The sequence below is a fragment of the Grammomys surdaster genome, unplaced genomic scaffold (assembly GCF_004785775.1).
Source record: "Grammomys surdaster isolate TR1022 unplaced genomic scaffold, NIH_TR_1.0 66, whole genome shotgun sequence".
Classification (NCBI taxonomy): Eukaryota; Metazoa; Chordata; class Mammalia; order Rodentia; family Muridae; genus Grammomys; species Grammomys surdaster.
Window position 1 is genome coordinate 3,642,891 of NW_021604568.1, and position 22,075 is coordinate 3,664,965.

Sequence of the window (22,075 nt, forward strand, 5' to 3'; positions counted from 1 at the left end):
GCTTTGAATCAGATCTCGGTCCAAAAGGACTAAAATAGTTTAGATGGATTTGTATGTTATATTTTGAGCACTTGCCCGATGTAGTTTTTATAACTTGGGACTTCGGGAAATATTGCATTGTAAGATTCCTTTAGTTTAGGAGACCCTTCTAGAACTTTTTAAATGCTATTTATTTCCTTCAAAAATCAATTTAATGGATTATTAAAATTTTGAGTATTCCTAAACCAAAATGAAGTAACTTCTAAGAGCATAGTGTACCAACTCACACCTCTAAGAATGTTTTATAAGCCCGCAAGTTCCTGGTCCAGAGAAGAGAGTAAAGACTAATGACCTCTCCCCCCATCCCCCTTCTGCTTCTGTACAGGTGGCTTGCGATCCGTCTGGAGCTGGTTGGAAACTTGATTGTCTTCTGTTCAGCCTTGCTTCTGGTTATTTACAAAAATTCCTTATCCGGGGACACTGTGGGCTTTGTTCTGTCCAACGCCCTCAATGTGAGTCTGAGGACTGAAAGTCTGGCTAAGACAATTAACTTAAAACTGAGTCTGAAGTGTACTGAGGAGCACATGGCTTTTATTCTTTTCTGATCCAGAAGGACGAAGAAGACCAGGTCAAGCCCTGGCCCCTTGTCTTCACCAAGAACACTCTGCTCACCTTGTTTAAGTAGGCACAGTACTATCTGGCAAAGCAGGCACAGCTCTTACTATCCTAGTGACTTGAAAAGACAACGTTTATGTGTGAATGGTTTCTTAATCGTTTTGCCTCCTTCATTGGTTCAAGTCAACAGAGATTACACATTTATTCTCCAGAATACAGGAGCAATCAGAAAATCCTTTGGACAAACAACTCCTGAGTTTGCTTTTCTTATATCACAGAACAAGTTCAAACAAAATTATCATAAGGACTCTGACAGAAACATATAACAAATCTCACTGTGGCACCCCAGCACACTGGGGATAAATACTGACGTGTCACATCCCAGAGTCTGAGGCTGTGCTAGCACCACGTTAGCGACTTTGGACTTTAGGCCATCTTGCTGTGCAGCTCTTTCAACTACTGTTCTGGACGTTTGCACGGTCATACGTGTGCTTTATACAGCACTGTCTTTATTAGAAATTAGTGAGGCTCAGCAGGCAGTGGTGCATACCTTTAATCTCAGCGCTCAGGAGGCAGAGACAGGTGGATCTCTGTGGGTTTGGACCAGCCTAGTCTACAGAGTGAGTTCTAGGACAGCCAGGGCTACACAAAGAAACCCTGTCTCAGAAAACAAAAATCAAACAAACAAAAAAGAGATAAATGAAGCCCAAGGAGGCTTATGAGAGGGCACCTCAAAAGAGTTGCTGTCCAGACTCACTTGGTTCTTTTTGCCACCGTTCTTTATCCCCCAGAACAGTCGAGGCAGAGTAGGACACCGTTAGATTGAACTAAAATTAAATATTCAAGTATCAGAACTATACATGGTTCATCCTACACAAAGTTGTCACTGTCAGTCTTCATGTCCTGGCCTGGGTTGTATGGCTTTCTCTCTCAGCTATCATTCACTCCACAAACCTCCTGTGATATGTGCAAACTCTCGATGCCTTCTTGAAAAAGCTCACATCCGAGTAATCCCAGTACTGTAGACTGGCCTACACCATGACAAATTTTTTATTAGTGGTTAATACATCTGTGTGGTGACAGAGAGACATCTAGAGTTGTACGTGTCAGGGAGGACAAGGGTCTATCTGGATACCCAACCTTGATGGCTAAGAGGAAGTGAGACCATAGAGAGAAGGCAGCTTTTCTGAAAGTCTGTTCATTCCCCGAGTCTTTTCATAGTGCACCCCCATTTGTAGAGTGCCATCTACAATTCCACAAATAGCATTAGGTTTGTGGGCAGGAAACCAGTTCACCAAGAGCCAGCCTCTTCAACCTTAGCTTTACCCCTGAACTATTCAAAGTTCATATTGCCTTTCATATGAGTACCACATAGCTAAGTATTCAGTTGTTACCCAGCCAGTCAGTATGCTGCTCTTATTTCTATGCTAAGAAAATAAGGATTAAAAAAGAATTATCTTTCCTTTATACCACCACAGCCCTTGAATATAAAATAACTGCTCAGTTAACCTTGTGGTATAACTAATTGAGGTGGTTTCTGAACCCGAGGGTGTGTGTGTGTGTGTGTGTGTGTGTGTGTTGTGTTGTGTGTGCGTGTGTATGTATATATGTATGTATGTATGTATGTATGTATGTATGTATGTATGTATGTGTGTTATATGTATGTGTGCTTGATATGTCTTTTTTTCTTCTATAGATCACACAAACCCTGAACTGGCTAGTGAGGATGACTTCAGAAACAGAGACCAACATTGTGGCTGTTGAGCGTATAAGTGAATATATAAGTGTGGACAATGAGGTAAGACTTGTGGAAACTTCGGAGGAGACCCATGACCTGCTCACGAGAGGGCTTCTTCAGCTTTAAAGAACAAGTCTTGCATGCTCTAACCCAGAGGACTTAACTTCTTCAAATGTAAGATGAGGAAACAGTTTACATAAATGGCGGTGTTGTTCTAGAAACCCATAGAGTAACCTTGTAGGGTTTCTTTATAGAATGGTCAGAAAAGCCCAGTCCTCTCAGGTAACAGGCCCTGCTACCCTTCTGTCAAATGCCATGAGTCCCACGGCGGCTGTTGGCTAAGCTGCTGCCGGGTCCAGCACTTCTCATCCTTTCCCCTTGCTAGGCCCCGTGGGTGACTGACAAGAGGCCTCCAGCAGATTGGCCCAGAAACGGTGAGATCCAGTTCAACAACTATCAAGTGCGGTATCGGCCCGAGCTGGATCTGGTACTGAAAGGGATCACGTGTAACATCAAGAGCACCGAGAAGGTAGGTGACGAAGACAACTCTGCTGTGAGGACTTGGAACCAGAGAATAGTCGAGCACAGAAGGCGGGCTCCAGCTCTTCATCGTTTGGGTGCAGGGAGAGGATTAGGATTCTTCCTGTACTCTGGGAACACGTGAGGAATCCACTCAGAGGGCTGGATCCTGCCTCCGTGCCAGCCCACTGGCAGGTTTCCTGCAGGGATTTAAAGTGTGAGGAAGAACTCAGGAAAGAAATGAGGAAGCCTCAGACCTGGATGCAGAACTGTTGGGAATGGTGTGTAGCTGGCTGACCGTAAGCAAGAGATAATCTAGTGTTTCTCCTGGTCTTTGAAGCTGCGTACCCTCTTACAGGGCAAATGTAGCAAATCTATCCAGCAATCAATTAACCTAGGCAAGGGGCTGAGGACCAGGGTGACCAAGGCTCATCTGATGACAAGCCTTTCCTTCTCTCTACTAAAATAGAAAACAAACTGCCCAGTTCTCCCTCCTGGACCGCAGATACTCGGATTAGAGCATCGCGGGAAGATTAGCATGGCTTCTGAGCAAGGGGGCATGCAGATCTGTGGAGTGCTCCATAGTTCAGAACTGCAGGCTGCCAAGGGGTGCTGAGAATGGGGAGACAGTCATCCCCAAGGAAGAGCACAGCAGATGCTCATCCCTGAAAACATACAAGCGATGTTACACACACCACGCAGCTTATACTTAGGAGTGTATGTATGTGTGTTCATACGGATATGTACATTACATATATGCACGTAGCAACAGTTAATGAGAAAGGCGATGGATTTGCGAGAGAGTAAGGAAGGATGTGGGTAAGGTTTGGAGGAGAGAAAGAACAGGGAGAAATGTAGCTATAATCTCAGAAGACAAGAGAAGTAATACAAATTAAATTATTGCATTTTTATTTATTTTGTGAGTGTGCATGTGCACGTGTGAAGGACAGAGAACGACGTGTTCCACAGTGTGGGTACCAGGGGTTGAACTCCGAGCATCTGGCTCAGCAGCAAATGCCATTCCCTACAGAGTCACCCCAAAGGTCCCTTCTCTCTACTTTTTAAAATAAAAACCTTTAAAAAAGGAATAAGCTATGGCTGTCAAGATTGACTGTGGCAATCGAGGAGAGGGTTTGTCTATTTCCAGCGGTCACCGTCTTCAGCACACAACTGAGGTGGAGTATGGGAGAGCAATTTTTTTTTGACATCTGGGCAATTTTTTCTATCACCAAAACTAAAAGCCATTTTATGTATTTGGTATGGGGTTCTTTTTTATCACATGTGATTATAAATGTGCAGGCTAAAAAATGTTTTTCTCTAAGAATTGCATGTTGAAGTCAATGTAAATGAACTATATTCTCAGGTCGGTGTGGTGGGCAGGACTGGAGCTGGGAAATCATCCCTCACAAACTGCCTCTTCAGAATCTTAGAGTCTGCAGGGGGCCAGATCATCATTGATGGAGTAGATATTGCCTCCATTGGACTTCACGACCTTCGAGGGAGACTGACCATCATTCCCCAGGTTAGTTAGCGAGGACTTACGTGAGCACACACAGTGGGGAAACACTGACATGCATTCAATTACAGATACAACTCTGGCAGTTGTGTTGCTTAGTTTTCTTGTCATTATACCTGACAAGAAGCAACTTACAGGAACAGGGGTTATTCTGGCTCTCTGAGAAGGGGCACAGTTCTTGGTGGTAAGGCATAGCAGCATGTGTAAGACGGCTGGTCATATTTCATTTGCCCTCTCCAAGTACCAAATATAGATACTCTCTTACAAAAGTTGACTATCAAGATTCATCTTCACACCTCGTTTCCAGACTAATTCTCCGAGATTCTGTTTCTCCACTAAAAGGTCTGTATTATGCATGTGACGTGCAGCTGCTAAAAGCGACCAGTAGGTGGCAGCAACGCGACAGCAGTCGGGTAGAGCAGATGATTACTTGGCGTTTCTGTTAGCCCGTCAGGGTTTGCTGAGACCTTTGTAATTAGCAGTAGCAATTTTGCTGCCGAAGCTTGAAGCCATTAAGCTTTATGCTCCTCATTTGATGTGGCTAAAAGATAGAGGAGGGAATTTGCTGCAGGTTTTTGCCAGCAAGCGGAACATTCATCGTATCAGCAAGAAAGACCTCCCTCTGGCTTGCGCTACAGACCCTACCGAGTAAGGATTGCCGCGGAGGCCTCTCCACTCACAGGAGGCGTAGAACCATTGCTCCCTCTGCACTGTGGCCGGGTGTCTGTGGAGGGTTTGCTTAGTACAGTGTGTCATCAGATGCCTTCTCTGTCACCCTCCCCTCTATTCCAATGAGACAAAGTCTCAAGAATCTGTAGCTCTCTGTTTTGGGATTTGTTGTTGTTGTTTTAAGATGTTTTATTTTATGTTGTGAGTGGGGTTTTTTTTTTTTGCCTGTATGTATCTAAGTGTGCTGTATTTGGACCTGGTTCTCACAGAGGCCAGGCATTAAGATCAGATGTTGAGGAGAGTTGTAGGCTGCCATGTGGCTGCTGGGAAATGAAGTAAGTAGCAAGTGCTTTTAACCACAAGCCACCTCTGGAGGACTTTTGTCTTTGGTCTCTTGTTTTTGTTTTGGCTAGGCCAGTGGTCAGTAACTCCAGACAACCTCTAGTCTCTGCTTGTCTCTCCCTCCCAGTGTGAGCACATAGGCTCAACTTTCTACTGGATGCTGGGGACTCAAACTCAGGCCTCGAGCTTGTGCAATGAAACATCTCTTCAGCCCCCATGTTTTCTTAGTTTAGTACATTCTTTTCTGTGGCCTCTTCAAAATGTAAGTGCTTCTCGGATGCCTATATGATCTTTTTCTACCTCTCTTGGTCTCCCTTGTCCTAAGCCAGGAGGTTTTGTTTCAGGATAGGATGGTCTTTTCATCCTCTAAAGAGATTCGTCAGCAAATCTGGATGTCTACAGATCCCAGAACAGAAGCAGGTGCAAACCAAGAACTGCCCCGCCCTCAGCCGGCTTAGTTTTCCAGTTGCAGATGCTCCAGGCCTTCAGGGGCCTCCAAAATCTCAGTCATGAGCCAGCTTCTCGCCCAGAGTTCATGCCAGACCACTCTTGCCCACGTTCTTCTGGCCACAAAGAATGACTGAGCCCTTTGCTGATATAAGCCCTGATGGCTCCCCATTTTCTGACTCGCAGGACCCCGTTTTGTTCTCTGGGAATCTGAGAATGAATCTTGACCCTTTCAACAAATACTCAGATGAGGAGGTTTGGAGGGCCCTGGAATTGGCTCATCTCAAATCCTTTGTGGCTGGCTTGCAACTTGGGTTGCTTCATGAAGTGACAGAGGGCGGTGACAACCTGAGGTAAGCTACTTCTTCCAGGGGCCTTGGGAGAGTGTGAGGGAACTGTTCCTTGTGTTCTGGTATTAGATACTGTTTGACGTTGTGCGATTTATACTGTATAGGTCAAATTCCTAATGGGTAAAAATATGATAAAACAGATGTAAAAATTCATAGGAACACTTGAAAATCTTTGTTATGAAATGTGCCCTTTGTGTGGCATGATGTCACATGAGCTTACAAATGTCACTGTAGTGGAGAATCACAGAGTTTCAAGTCTCAATAGCAACAGCCGGATCCCTGGTCCAACCTAATCTGTTTGCTATGAAACACTGACTAGAGCCGGGCGGTGGTGGCGCACGCCTTTAATCCCAGCACTTGGGAGGCAGAGGCAGGCAGATTTCTGAGTTAGAGAGTTCAAGGCCAGCCTGGTCTACAGAGTGAGTTCCAGGACAGCCAGGGCTACACAGAGAAACCTTGTCTCAAAAAACCACAAAAAAAAAAAAAAGAAAAGAAAAGAAAAGAAGAAACACTGACTGGATAGACATGAGGACATGAAGAGCCCCTCAGGCTATAAAAGTCATCTCCACTTGAGAACCACCAACCTAAAGAGACACGGATGAGACTTACTGCCTGAAAAGCTCTTGGGCATTGCAGAAACACCCTAAATTGATAACAGTGACTCTTTGAGTTTATAGTTTTTACCTTAAAATATGTATTTTTTATATCCTGACACTTCGCTCTCAGTCTTCACTGTACAGTTATTAATGCGTGGTTCTGGCATTCTCCCTATGAGAGTTTAGGGTTCCCCTTCACATACCGAAGCTGAGCCCTTAGACAAAGTCTGCGGCTCGTGGACAGTTCTTGCTTCTGAGCCAGGTACCTCCGCAGTGGAAGACGGACACAGACCAGCAGCAGCTAAAGCACAGGAAGGGAAGTCGGTAGATCAGACAACGGTCTGGAAGCTCTGGATCAATGTAGGAGCTTCATATGAGCACAGAATCCCAGACCGTATGCCTTCTAATCTGAACCTACATTCTAGCAAGGATCCCAGGTGACTTGTGTACACACTGCAACCCGAGAAGCCTGCTTAAATCCCTGGTCCCTAACTAGACTAAGGGACTCACCCAGAGAACTTAAGTTTCAGTATCCAGACTGTCTCTCAAAACCAACTGAACCCAGGACCAAGGTGACTTCACCCGGGGGACGCTTGCATGGCTTGGTAGTGAATGTCATCTGTCTTGCTTTCTCTTGCAACAGATACAGGAGGCAGCAAGGCTTAAATAGCTGTTTAGCCCCATATAAAAGACCATTCAAATATGCAGTCAGTGAATATGTACTAATACCTACTATGTGCCAGGCACTGGAGGCAAGCAACACAGATCCAACCCTAGATTTCCAAGCACATAAATCATAGTGGTAGAGACAGGCTTGTAGGATAAATGGCCATGCTGTTAATACTTCAGGGGGACACGGGGACATTGTGTTAGGATGTGATCGTGATACACCCTGTCTTGTCCATGCCTAGGGATACTTTACTCTCTTACTTCAGATCTGCCTTTCAGACTTGGCTTAGGGAATCATAACTTACGTGGATCAGAGGAGGAACAAAACATGAAAATATCTATGGTAGCTGATGAGTGGCTGAGCAGCAGAGAGTGGTTGAAAGCTGAGGTCGTACCTGTTATCGCAAAGTACAGTTGACCCAGGCAGAGCTTCAGCTAAGTTCATGATTCTCAGCGTGCCTGATCTTACTCTACAAACACTGCAGGTTCATCTTGCTTGGCTTCCTATCTCCTGCAGAAGTGTTCTTACAGAGGAATTACAGGGCATTAGTCTAACTACCCGTTTGTTACAATCCCTAATGACCACAGCAGGGAAGAGTAATCAGCAAATTCCCAAATTTTCCCTTCACATCATTTCCCAGAGCTCCTTTATGTAAGCAAGAGGTCCAGCTTTCATTACGGGCTTTTACCAGATTTAAGCTATTTGCATTTTACAAGTATATTTGAATTCACATACACTGCATCTCACACCAAGACATCGGGCTCATTAGATAGCTTTGTCTCTAATCAAGGCAGAAAGCCTTGAACAAATAATTAGCCTGAGACTAGAATTGCACATTAAAATAATGAATGCATTTGCTAAGGCCACAAAGAAATGGCACTGGGGCATTCTTAGGAAGTGCCACCCTATGTCAGCGGTCTCAGGGCAGACGCTGCTGTAGTACGCTCGTGTTATTGGCAATTGCTGCTCTCACTGTTGCCAAACGCAAAGCATTGTTTCTGGGCCAATGTCTTCCAAACTTGCTTTAACACGAAAGTATCCAGAGTGCTTATTAAAAATGCACAACTCTAGGCTGTTCCCCAATCCGTATAAAAGGAGACCCAGAAACAAACTTTTTAAATCAACTATCCCTGGTAAGTCTTTTTGTTTTGTTTTGTTTTGTTGTTTTTCAAGACATGGTTTCTCTGTGTAGCCCTGGCTGTCTTGGAACTCACTCTGTAGACCAGGCTGGCCTCAAACTCAGAGATCTGCCTGCCTCTGCCTCCCAAGTGCTGGGATTAAAGGTGTGCAACACCATTGCCCGGCCCTGGTAAGTCTTCTTACTGAGGAAGTTTGGAAAACATTGCCTATAACGGTGACCACAGGGAGATTTTGAAGTAGTTCTGGAAATCTGGACTGGACCAAATCATGAAACTGACCCCAAGCTACAGCTCTCCCCCACCCCCCCACCCCTGCCCCGGTCTTTGGGACTTATAGGTGGCTTTTTCTGTTGACCGCAGCATAGGGCAGAGGCAGCTCCTATGCCTGGGCAGGGCTGTGCTTCGAAAATCCAAAATCCTGGTCCTGGACGAAGCCACGGCTGCGGTGGATCTAGAGACGGATAGCCTCATCCAGACGACCATCCGAAACGAGTTCTCCCAATGCACAGTCATCACCATCGCCCACAGGCTGCACACCATCATGGACAGTGACAAGTGAGTGTGTGTGGCCACCGCTGCCCACAGGCTGTGTGCACCACACACAGTGACCAGTGATGGGCAGACCTAAGCCAGAGCAGCAGTCACAGCCACAGCAAGAAGCCCAGAGGTGCTTCACAGCAGGAGACTTAACGATGTCATTTGAAACCCCCCGAGGCCTTACGGTTTTAATACATTCAGCCAAAATTGTACATCAAGCTAATAAAAGCTAATGGGGCCAAGGGAAGAATAAGAAACTGTAGTGATGGACGATGGGAAGGTGGAAGTCCAGTGAGTCTTACACAGCTGACAGAGGTGGACATGGGCCATCCCAGCGCCCACAGCCTCAACCATTCCTACTTTAGCACAACTGTTTGGAGAGGAAAGAGCCCGGTCTTAATCCAAGCATCCTTAAACAACAAGTACTTTGTAGCAAACACGTGTATCCTCCTGCACTGGCTCCTTGTTCAGTGTTAGACAGAGAGCCCTAGCCCGTTGGCCAATGCTCACTGCTGAGGTTCACTGATTGTCACCTTAGTATTAGACACAGAGCTATCACTGTCTTCTCCAACCCCCACCCCTGCTCACTGCTGAGGTTCATTCATTGTCAGTGATTTATTGACTGCAACTTAGTCCTGGTTCTTACAAATGGTAAGCCTTGACACAGGACTTTCTAAAGCGTTTCTCTCTCCTCTTTATTTCAGGATAATGGTCCTAGACAATGGCAAGATTGTTGAGTACGGCAGTCCTGAAGAACTGCTGTCCAACCCAGGTCCCTTCTATCTGATGGCCAAGGAAGCTGGCATTGAGAATGTGGACAACACAGAGCTCTAGCAGCTGACTCTGTGGATAGTGGACTATAAGGACATTTTTTTATTTCCTTTGGTTTTTGTGACTATGTCACAGGTGCAGAGATACATATTTTGTCGCTGTTGCTCAAGTTGGCCTCAAACTCTAAGGCTCAAGCAATCTCTGGTCTCAGCTACTCTGTAAAAATATACACTTTTAAAAGAGTATCATAAATATTTAAATAGATAGTATCAGATACCTTAGAAAATCTACAACTGAGCTGGGGAGATAGCTCAGTTGTTAGGGTGCTTGCCTTGAAAGCATGAGGATTCGATTTGAATCCCAGAAGCCCTTAGTATTATGCTTTTTAAGAACAGGCATAGTTCTTAAAAACTATGCACATATAGTCTGAGTGCCGGGAGCCAGAGGTAGTCAGGTCCTGCGGCTCACTAGCCGGTCAGACGGCAGAGCTAGCCTGCTTGGAAAATTCCAGGTCAGAAAGAGACCCTGTCTCAACAAAAGAAAACAAAACAAAACAAAAACAAAAACAAACCACTAGATGGACAGAGCCAAAGGCTTTAAAACATTCCACACACACAAACACTTGCATACACACCTCAAAAAAGAAGCCTCATTGCCCCACCTTGATCATAATTTCTTGCTCCCCCACCCGTTCCCAGAAATAACCGCTATTCCTAAATTTCATAATTCATTTGCCTGTTGCTTTAGTGTTTACTGTCTTTGTATGTAAATGGACTCATGCAGCTTGTCTCCCGTGGCTACACCTTTGTTAACAATACAGTGTGATGCGCATGGCAGGGTGTGCTCACTCTCCCTGGCTGCTCTTCAGCAGCACAGCATTGTGCAAACAGAGCACACTTTCCCTACCGACAGAGGTGACCGAGCCTTGGGTTTCTCCTCTGTTACCCACATCAGTGCTATGAACATCCTGGGATACTGGCTTTGTGTCTGCAGTTTGAAAAGGGGTGTGTGCAATGTTTATATGTAAATCCTGAGCAGTTCCAGTTTAAACAATGAATATAACTAAGATCTTATTTTGGCGTCACTGTGTATGTCTCCAGCTTCTGTGGAGGGTCAGTGTCTTTTTGTGTGTTTCTGGTACATTTGAGTTTAGTACAGTTTTTAACATCTTGCATCTCATAGTTTCAGCATCTGGATTCTTTCTCATCTATTGCTTTTTAAATGTTCATTTTTACTTATTTTTTTAATTTTTAATTTTAATAATTTAGTTATTTTTAATTTTAAAAGATTTATTTATTTTGTTGTATGAATGTTTTACCTGTATGCATATATGTGTACTATGTGCATCAGAAGTCAGAAGAGGGCTTTAGATCTCCCTGGAACTGGGGTTACAGACAGTTGTGAGCCACCTTGTGGGTACTGGAATTGAACTTGAGCCCTCTGCAAGAGCAACAAGTGTTCTTAGGTTAGGTGCCATTTCTCCAGACCCCTTCATGTATTATTTGTGGTGTCATATTTCTTTGTCTGTTGTCTCAACTTTTGCTAAGAGCTTTTTATTTACTTTATAATTTGATCTGAGGCTATTCTTTGAGGTTGAAATTAAACCCAGACTCTTCCTAAGAGAAAATTTGAAGGCTTCTGCCAGCTACCTGGTATGCTACCCAGGCCTCTTGGGACTAAGTTCTCCACTAAGAGTCCAAACCAGAAGGTTCAGGCAGCTTTGGGGCACAACCAGATAAGACCTGGTTTGTGATTTACAAGTCTCAGGAAGAGTCCTCGCTTAAATAGTAAGGTGGCACTGGGCATGGGTTTTTGTGGCTGTTGTTGGCACCTGAATTCTATGTTCCTCATTTACCTGGCCACTTCAAAAGTAGCTTTTTAAGACTCAGGGTTATCAGAGGAGTCTGTGTGAGTTTATTTTACTTTTATCTCTTAACTAGTGTCCTGTAGTATTGACAGAGGTAGACTTAAGCTTTCGGGGTTTGGAAACCTGCCTGCCTTTTTCCCAACCTTACAGCCCTTTTCTGGATTTGCTGGAGGGTCGCTGTATTCTTCCATTTGAGGATTTAACCCTCCATTATGAAGACTCGAATCTATCCAGCACTTCATATTTAGTGAGGTTCTCAGAGGAAGGGTATAGCTAACGTAGCTCCCATCTCCTTTGCCCTGGCGGTTACCAGTTACATCCATTATCCAAATCATAACACTCCCTTTGCCCTCTAAAAGTTGTCCAGATTAGATAACAGTGTTTGAATTTCCAGTACAACAAACTTGTGTAGGTATCAAACTGTTGGCTTAAGGAAAACCTCCCCTTCCCTGAACCTGCAGATTGGATACATTGTAAATAGTTTACGATTAGTGGCTAGTTTTCAAAGCTAGCTTTTGAAATGTTACCAACTTACTTAAAACGTAAGTTCCTATAACTGCAAATTAGTAGATATGACTCTAACACTCTGTCGGTTTTAAAAATACCATTGTCTTATGTACTCCAAAAGAACAATTAAACCCGGCATGCCTTGCATGAGATAACTCCCAGTTTTTTGTGGCAGGGGAGCGACTTTTGAGGATTAATACAGTCCTGTACCTCTATCGCTCTGTCAGAACTCTGATGTGCCTTTAACTCTGTTACTCAGGTTTGTTCTTTTTTGCTTACTCCCCCTCCCTTCTTCCCCTCCCCCTCCCCCTTTCCCTCCCCCTCCCAGTTTCTGTTGCTCTCTTTCTCCCGCATCAGCGCATCCTGTATCCTCTTCCTCAGCTCAGTTTCTTTTTCACTTCCGGATAATTAGTTAAGTAATAGAACTTTCTTGTTCTATAGTTTTTTTAAAAAAAATCCTTATTTTCTTCTCAAGTACATTCTAAATCCGTACAGTTCTGCAGTTTGCTTCTTAAAACACGTTTCTGGATATACAACGTTTGGAGAACCAAGGGGAACATTGGAAACCAAAGGGGCGGTTTACATCTGCTGAGCAGTAACTGCCCAAACCCGAGCCGTTTATTCTGCACCAGAATAAAGCATCGAAGATGGAGGAGGAGAGCCCTTCCAACCTCCCCATTTATTTCTCAAACTAATCAGCCCAGGCTGATCCTTGTATTATTATCAGTTGAGAACTTAGATTCACAGCCAGTTCTATTTATTTAGTATCTATTAAATGTCTAACATTTTTTAAGTCATTTAATATAAATAAAACTATTTTTATTTAAATAAACATTCAATTCTGTTGTGTTGTCAGTTAATCTTCCCCTCACAAGTTCTTAAGTCAGCAAATTAATTTCTGGGGCAGTTTTGATAAGTACGGAGGACTAGCAATCCCCTCCAAAATGTCACCATCACCTTCGGAGATCTTTTGGCCTCTTCCTGTGTTTGTTGATTCCTCTGTGCATCGGTATAATTAATCAAGATTAGTTTTTTTTTTTTTTTTTTTTTTTTGTGACAGGGTTTCTCTGTGTAGCCCTGGCTGTCCTGGAACTCACTCTGTAGACCAGGCTGGCCTGGAACTCAGAAATCCACCTGCCTCTGCCTCCCAGGTTCAGGGATTAAAGGCATGTGCCACCACCGCCCGGCCAAGATTCATTTTAAAGCATTCAGTTTCTACTCAAGCTTTACATAAACATTGTACATTAGTCACAAATACCAAGCTGGTGCAACTGGCCCACTGGCTGTTCAATAACCATACTTGGAGACCTACAGTGATATTAAAGAGAAATTAAAATGGAGAATGGTTTCCCCCTTGTTTTCCAAGGTCAACTAAGTCCCAGCAAACTGCAGAATCTCTCAAAATGTCCTGTAATTGTGGAAAGATGCTTAGGTCATTATTAAGCTACTGTCTTATCACTTTCTAATCCAGCCGTCCTGCCTCTGCTCTGTGAAGCTGAGGCTGGGATTTATAAATCCCGTCTTTTTGTTTGTTTATTTGGTTGGTTGGTTGGTTGGTTGGTTGGTTGGTTGGTTGGTTGGTTGGCTGGTTGGTTGGCTGGCTGGTTTTTGTTTGTGTCATATCTTACCCTTATGAGTTTCTACTCTTAGGAGCTGCTACAGAAAGACCTAGAGGAGGCAAAGCCTTATGCCTGCCTGCTCTAACTCCTTCAGCCTCCCTCAGCAGTGTCTCCGCTTCAGCAGTTCAGACAAGCAGCAATACTGACTTTGTTTATGGCCCTTCAGACAGTCCTAGAACCAATTCTTTGTTGTCCTTCAGAAACGCCCACATCAGATGAGCCATACTGCTTCCCCAGAAGCAAAGGTGAAAACAAAGTAACCATACTGATTCTCCTGGGCAAACAGCAGCAGCAGAGGACCAGCCCGATGTTAGGTTTTTTTTTTTTTTTTTTTTTTTTGCTTTTTGTTTGTTTGTTTGTTTTTGTAAGCTTATTTTGTGTGCAAGCTTTTGGAAATATGTGAAGAAATACATACTATTTAGGCAACAGAATGAGAATATATTTAATCACAAATGCATACTAATCAGGCATTGATGGGACAGTTAGCAAACATTGTACAAACACAGATATTTAAATTTATGTAGCTTAGATTTACAGATTTACTTCACAAAGACTATATCTACTTTAAGTGTGAGTTAGTCTTCCATAGAGACTATCAATGAACTTTTAAAAAAAAAAGTTTTCACATTATTTGAAAATGACACAAGAAAAAGACTATAAATTTTTTCAAAGAATCAAATGTAAGAATTATTCCATTTTCACAGCCTTTCTTTTTATTTCCTATAAATAACTGTTGTGCTTCTATCTATCTATCTATCTATCTATCCATCCATCCATCCATCTATCTATCTATCTATCTATCTATCTATCTTTTGAGATATTGTTTTTTTGTGTAACATCCCTGGCTGTCCTGGAACTCTATTTGTAGACCAGACTGGCCTTGAGCTCACAGAGATCTGCCTGCCTCTGCCCCTCAAGTACTGGAATTAAAGGCATGTGCCACCACTTCCCAGCTAGAGTTCAATTTTTTTTTTTTTTTTTTTTTTTTTTGGTTTTTCGAGACAGGATTTCCCTGTATAGTCCTGGCTGTCCTGGAACTCACTCTGTAGACCAGGCTGACCTCGAACTCAGAAATACACCTGCCTCTGCCTCCCAAGTACTGAAATTAAAGGCGTGCGCCACCACTGCCCAGCTAGAGTTCAATTCTTATAGAGAAAAAAAATAGGGAAGAGGTAGAAAGGAGAAATAAAAGAGTATACACTAGGCATTATCTCTTTTAGGTAAAAATAAACATTAAGGTGGACCTTTAAAAAGAAAATAAAAATTACTTCAGGCTCATTTGAATCTTTAATCTTTAAAAGCAGACTGATATATTCAACTTTTTTCTCCAGCATAGCTCTGTTCCTTTATTTTTATATTAGCCATGTTTGCTTCTATGTTGCAATGCAGAGTTGTCATAACAGATTTTGTGGCCTCCGTTCCCCAAAATATGTAATCTCTAGATCTTTATTAAAAAGTTTTTTCAGGCTTATATTTTCATTATCAGAAATTTACCTCAAAAAAAAATCTTATGATAGAGATGCTCACAACTGAACACACAGAACGTGACAATAGGTCATTTCTGTTACAAAAAAATGGATTTTGCTACTGTAATTAAGGGACTGGGGAAAGGGTAGCCGCTGGGTTATTCAGAAACTCAGCATAATCAGAGCCTGGCAGCTGGGGTGTGGCTCAGTGGAGGAGCATTTGCGGAGCTGAGATGGTGACAGTGGAGATGATGTTGAGAGACACGCTACAGCACTGGTTGTGGAGTTAGGGGAAGGAGGTACAAGCTGAGGAACTGAGCCAGAGCAGGTAAGGGAATGCAATCCCCCCCCCCCACCCGAGCTTCCAGAAAGAACAAGTCCTTGATTTTGAAATTCTGATGTTTTGCTGGGCGGTGGTGGCGCACACCTTTAATCTCAGTACTTGGGAGGCAGAGGCAGGTGGATTTCTGAGTTCGAGTGAGTTCTAGGACAGCCAGGGCTATACAGAGAAACCCCGTCTCAAAAAAACAAAACAAAACAAAACAAAAAACAAAAACAAACAAACAAACAAACAAACAAAAAACCCCCACAGAGTAGCGCTGGAGCTGGAGCTGTCAGTTAGTTCCCTTTTAGTGATCTTTGGTTAATTGTTTTACAACCTCTTGGAATGTGCTCTGAGTAGGAGAAAGTCTGGTTACTATCCAAGAGCAATTAACTGATGACACTTGGGAGGCTGGTAGAGTTCTCATTGCAGTTTTGACTATCAGAAAGGGACCTAATAGCAGTCCTGTTATAAAAGAGCTTAATAATTGTTGATATAATTTTAGGAATTCTTATAAGATTATCATTAAGACTTAAGAAGTCATCTATTTGTCTACACAGAATCACTACAAGACAGTACATCTTTGTGGATCTGCAGAGATCTGCCCCAAAGGGGTATGGTATTCCTTAGTGATTGTTACATATGTTTAATAATAATAGGAAAAGCATATGAACAGAAGGAACCTTTCCTAAAATAAGTTCCTCACAGCCTTGCTGAATAAGGCCTCACTTGTCCCAGATTATATAATAATCCAAGGCAAGCCATTTCAGGATGATCACCTGCTAATTATTAGCTTGTCCCATTATGGCTCCTGACACTGATGAAATTGACAAGATTTCCAAAGAGCACTTAATTTTTGTATCTCATCCAATCCTGCTGTGCTTGGGATTTGAAGTATCATACTTACCACTAAAAGGTGGTTGTAACACCTGCTCCAGAACATTTGGCCCTGGTGTATGAGAACTACCTCCAAGGTGCTGCATCAGACAGATCCAGAATTCCATAGGGAATAGTGTGAGGGAAATTTACTAATAGAAGTCTTACCCAGGGGCAGCAGACCAAGACATTCTAAAATCTCTACAAGAAGTAGGGGACAGACAGAAATAGCTTTAAGGGTTTAGTGGAAGCGTGCTTATGGGAGGCCCTGCACACACACACACACACACACACACACACACACACACACACACACACACAAGTTGGAACGCAAAGCTATATCTACTGCCCTTTCGGGGGGTGTGGCTGGTACTCACAAATAACAATATTTCTGAGTAACTTATTCAGGAAATATCGAGTGTTCTCAAAATTCACCAACAAGAAAAGAATCCATGGCCGGGCAGTGGTGGCGCACACCTTTAATCCCAGCACTTGGGAGGCAGAGGCAGGCGGATTTCTGAGTTCGAGAGTTAGAGAGTTCTGAGGCTAGCCTGGTCTACAGAGTGAGTTCCAGGACAGCCAGGGCTACACAGAGAAACCCTGTCTCGAAAAAAACCAAACAAAAAAAAAAAAAAAAAAAAAAAAAAAGAAAGAAAGAAAGAAAGAAAGGAAAAAAAAGAAAAGAATCCATTGCTTAAGTTAGGCAAAGATTTAGAAAGACTTGTCTATGTGTGGCATGCTGGGAAACTGCAGATATTAAACCAAGCAGATTGTCAGATTCGCCTGTGGTGATGTGACTCAAGTCCGCTGGAGTCAGGTCGAGTTGAATCAGATATACGCTTTTCCCACTGAAACGCAACAATCCTACTTGGAGTTAATCATGTCCTGCTCTCAGCTGAAGTAAAGGCGTTGGCCAAAGTCATAATTTTAGCAATGGTGAATTAAGCCTGTCATCCTGTGTATAAGGGGCAGCTTCGATGGGAAATGCTTGGGGCCTGACGCCTCGTGGGTGTACCAGAGACACGTGGGCATGTGGGTAAACAGGTGTTCTGGGCTGGTGAGATGGCTCAGTGGTTAAGAGCACTGACTGCTCTTCCAGAGGTCATGAGTTCAAATCCCAGCAACCACATGGTGGCTCACAACCATCAGTAATGATATCTGATGCCCTCTTGTGGGGTGTCTGAAGACAGCTACAGTGTACTTACATATAATAAATAAATAAATAAAAATTTAAAAAAAAAAAACAAAAAAACAAAAACAAAAAAACAGGTGTTCTGTTGACGTGATCTGCCTGAGTCTTCAGACTCCCCTGGTCAGATTCAAGGTCCTCCCAGCCTGTCTGTCCCCAGTATTTCCAGATACCACTAACCAGGGTGCTCTTTTTACTTTCTCCCTCCTGCCACCAGGTCATAACTACACCAGGGAAGCATCGTATCTGGTTCTCTCTTCCTTAAGAGTATCTCTTAGGCTGGGTGTTGGTAGCACATGCCTTTAATCCCAGTAGGCAGATTTCTGTGAGTTTGAGCCCAGCCTGGTCTATATAGTGAGTTCCAGGATAACCAGAGCTTCGTTGTGAGACTCTATCTCAAAAAATCAATAAAATAAAATAAAATAAGATACATCTGATTAAGAATTGAGGCACAGGCACCCAAGTATTTTGCAAAAGCTTTGAGTCGGGTGTTGTGTATTTTCTTAATCCCAGCACACCAGAGTAGGGGCCAGTGGAAGGACTGTTGGAGCTGTTGCACTGCAAAGGGGAAGAGTGAGAGTCTGTTGATTACAGGTGCTGCTGTGACGACAGAGGAGAGCGTGAGCCCCTGCTGTGAGCTGTGGAGAACACAGGCCTTCAAATCAAGTGCATATCTTGGATGTGTTCTTCTGGCCAATTCCTGGCCCTGGAAACCACATGACCAGAGTCCCAGCCTGGGACAGAAAGTGCAGCCCTCCTTTGGAACCATGTACTTCCTGTTTGTTGCCTGTGTGTGAAGACATCTTCTCATGGGCTTCTCATTATAATCTTGAGAGGAAGGAAGACCCAAAATCTCCATTTTCTAGACATAGGTTCCTCACACCTGTGCCTGCTCTAGTGACATGGCACACGAGACAATAAACAAAGAGGTACTTCAGGTAGATGGAGAAAGCCTGAGAGTCGGGAGGCAGGCACATGGGGTGTGGAAGCCACACCCCTTCTCTTCTCGTGTGTGGGCAGCTGCAGCCTCTAACTTCTATGTCTCTGGCAGTCAGTAAAATTCTAGTGAACTTCTAATCCCAGCACTCAGGAGGCAGAGGCAGGTGGATCTCTGTGAGTTTGAAGTCAGCAAAGTCTATATAGTAAGTTACAGGACAGCCCGGGCTATATAGAAGAGACCCTGACTCAAAAAACAAACACTAACAAACAAACAAAAAGCAAAAAGTCCCGTAACAAAAAAAGGCTGAGCAAGCCACGAGGGGCAAGTCAGTAAGCGAGCAGCACCCTTCCATGGACTCTGCATCGGCTCTGCCTGGGTTCTGCTGGGTTTGAGTTCTTGCCTTGGTTTCTCTCAATGGTAACTCAGGATATGTAAGCCAAATAAACCTTTTCCTCCCCAAGTTGTTTTGGGTGTAGTGTTTCTTCCCAGCAATAGAAACCCTAACTAAGACAGACAGGCCTCAACCTTTACTGCACACACAAATTCCCCGGGGACTGGTTCGTGTTCAGTGTCCTGGGGCCAGCCTTGCCCACATCTTCCCAGCGATGGTGATGTAAGCCTGCTGATCCTGCAGATGTGGTCTTAGTAACAGGCCTGGAAAGCATTCCGTATTGACCCAAAATGTATACACTTTCTAACGACTCCCTTTATTTCTTCAATTTCATATTCTTTATAGGATATTTCTCTTTCCTATTCACAGTCATTGGCCTAAGATTTCATATCCCCAGCGACTTCGTCTCCTGCCTTTCATCCGCTCATCTTCCAGGCCATTCTCTCCAAACCAGGCAATGTCTTTTAATGAAGCCTGCATGGTTTTGCTATCAGTCATCAGCTCTGAAGTCCTCGATGCAGCCCTCCAGCCCCTTCCAACTGGCTGTTTACACTGGGCTGTTTTAGCTGTCCTTTTTCCTTTGGCAAAAATTGTATAAGTTTATCACAAGCAACATTTTAAATCATACACATACTATAGAATGCCTAATGCATGAATTATTGGATATAATTAATTTTCAAATATTTTATTGCACTTCACATAATGTATTTGATCATATTCTGTAAGGCCCTGAAAGGGGTTTTGCTTTATGGTAGAAGCGCTGGCTGGAAGTAGCCCACAGACCCTGCAAGGGACGGGCATTTATTCCACCGTGCTCCCAGAATCCAGGCGTGGAACTCCTTTGACCTGCAGTGTTCAGTCACGTAGGGCAATACAGCCCCTCCCGAAGAGCACAGGTAGAGGGTGTGACTATGGGCCTCAGGACCTAGAGAGATTTACATACTAATGAGATACCTGAAGGCTAGAGGGCGGAGTCAATTAAGCATTCTTCCCAAGACGCTCCCCCCCTTCTCCCTCCCTATTTAACTCAGGTCTGCCCTGAGTTTCACAGGAACTACATCCAGATCCATCTACCATCTGCCATGAAAATAAACCCTTTTGGAACCATGGACTGTCTCGTGTCTTTTTGGGGCCCGCTGTGAGGAAACTTGCAGAAGGCCTTTAATGCCAAGCTGCCGCAGCCGCCATGCCTAACTTCCCGCCTGGAGGACCTCTCTGCGTTCCAGCCACAGGGACCCGCAACATTCGACCCACATTCACTAATCTCCCTAACTCCTCGGAGCACGCCCCGACCCCCAGCTTCCCGGTTTTTGTTTTAGTAACTGTCAACTCTAATTTGTGCTGTTCATATACTTGTGAGGTCGGGGCCATCCACTGGAGTGTGGTCAACGTCCCTAGAACTTCTAAAATGGAGACTCTCCTCCAGAAGTCACTAACTGTCCACAGCCCCTTGATTAACTAAGGGGGTGTGTGCCTGTGTGTTCATGAACCCTTTCCCAAAAGAATGTTGACTGGCTTGGTCTTGTCATCAAGACATTCTTCCTGTCCTGTCTAGGAGTTTTGCTCCAGCCCTCCCTGACCTCTGACCCTTACAATCTTTCTGCCCGCCCCTCCACCTTCCCCCCTTCCCCCCTTCTCTGATGGTCTCTGTGGCACCTGTAACATCCGTATCATTTGTGGCTGTGCACTTCCCCCCGCACTCTGACCAGTTGTGAGTTTATGTGCTAACCATCATCCACTGCACAAAGATGCTTCTCTGATACGGTCTGAGAGCTGCATATGGGTAGGGATAAGAATTTAGAGGGCAGTTTGATTTTATGTGCACTGAGCAGAAATAGCACTAGAAGGCTCACCTGTGGGGCTTCGAGCTCCCCAACCAGAGCCAGATTTCCCGCCCACTTTCATAGTACTGAGCGGTGCTGTGCAGGTTGCTGGGGAACCGTGATCAATAGTCTTGCCCTCTTGGGACCATGACTGCTTTATGGTGAGAACACTAACATTCATAGAGAGGTAAGAATTCAGAAGCTGGAGCTGGTCTTGGCTACTTTGTGGGTTCTTTTTCCCACTCACCTCCTCCCTGACACTGACCTACGGACGAACAACAATAGAGAGGAGAGACAGAGGAGAGAGGAGTTAGGAAAATTCTCGAATCTAATTCCTTTTGGTTCTTCTCTGACCACAGCTACTAACAAACGGAAACCAACCTCCCTAAATGACCAACATCCACCCATTTCAAGGGGCTCTAACACTTAGATACCCTTGAAAAGTTCCCAGAATTCCAAATGTCACACAATCACAGAAACTATCTGAAGCTGGCAAAACCACACCTCTACTCGAGGCAAATCAAGGTCAGCTGCTTTGGAACAGCTGCTGTCGGAAGCAGCCCCACATCTCGACACCTGGGATTGAAACAAAAGCATATTCTTTTTTTTCTTCTCTCTTTTTTTTTTTGGTTGCTGTTGTCTCGGTTTGCTTTTGTTTTGTTTGTTTGTTTTGTTTTGTTTTTGGAAACCAAAATTCCAGAATTCTTACTACAAGAACCTAAACAAGGAATTGGACTCCTAGGATGTGAGACTCAGGAATTTAGATTTAAAAACTCTGCAAAGACACAGAAATGCAGAGGAGACCAAGAGGAAACCAAGTCCTAGAAATGAAAAACTCTAAATCAATTAAGTGTTGGAATTAAAAGTGCATACCACACGCTCAATATCTCATACTATATTAAAAACAAAAACAAAAAAACAACTTACAGCTGGCCGTCAGGGTACATTCACGTGTAACCCCACCACCCAGGTAAGGCAGGAGGATCTCATTTGAGACCTGCCTGGGCTACATATCAAGATCACCCCCATGCCACTCCCAAAAAAGAAAAAAGAAAGCCTCAAACTGGATTAATGACTCAAATATATGACCATAAAACTGTATTAGTATTGGAAGAAAACACGTCCTGTCTGACTCAGCTGGATAAAAATGAGAATAAAGGCTCAGGTTCAAGATGGAGGAAACACAC

At 43.9% G+C, this 22,075-nt stretch overlaps 1 protein-coding gene across 1 annotated transcript in view; it reads left to right on the forward strand.

Moving 5' to 3' along the window:
* Abcc2 (ATP binding cassette subfamily C member 2) overlaps positions 1 to 10,961 on the forward strand; it is a 59,665-nt gene extending 48,704 nt beyond the window's left edge. The window contains exons 26-32 of the mRNA XM_028776195.1: positions 365 to 491; positions 2,291 to 2,392; positions 2,718 to 2,861; positions 4,215 to 4,373; positions 6,012 to 6,178; positions 8,941 to 9,135; positions 9,822 to 10,961. Of these exons, the coding sequence (XP_028632028.1) occupies positions 365 to 491; positions 2,291 to 2,392; positions 2,718 to 2,861; positions 4,215 to 4,373; positions 6,012 to 6,178; positions 8,941 to 9,135; positions 9,822 to 9,951 (1,024 nt within the window). The 3' untranslated portion in view covers positions 9,952 to 10,961. The remainder of the gene's footprint in view (positions 1 to 364; positions 492 to 2,290; positions 2,393 to 2,717; positions 2,862 to 4,214; positions 4,374 to 6,011; positions 6,179 to 8,940; positions 9,136 to 9,821) is intronic.
* The last annotated feature ends 11,114 nt before the right edge of the window (positions 10,962 to 22,075 follow it).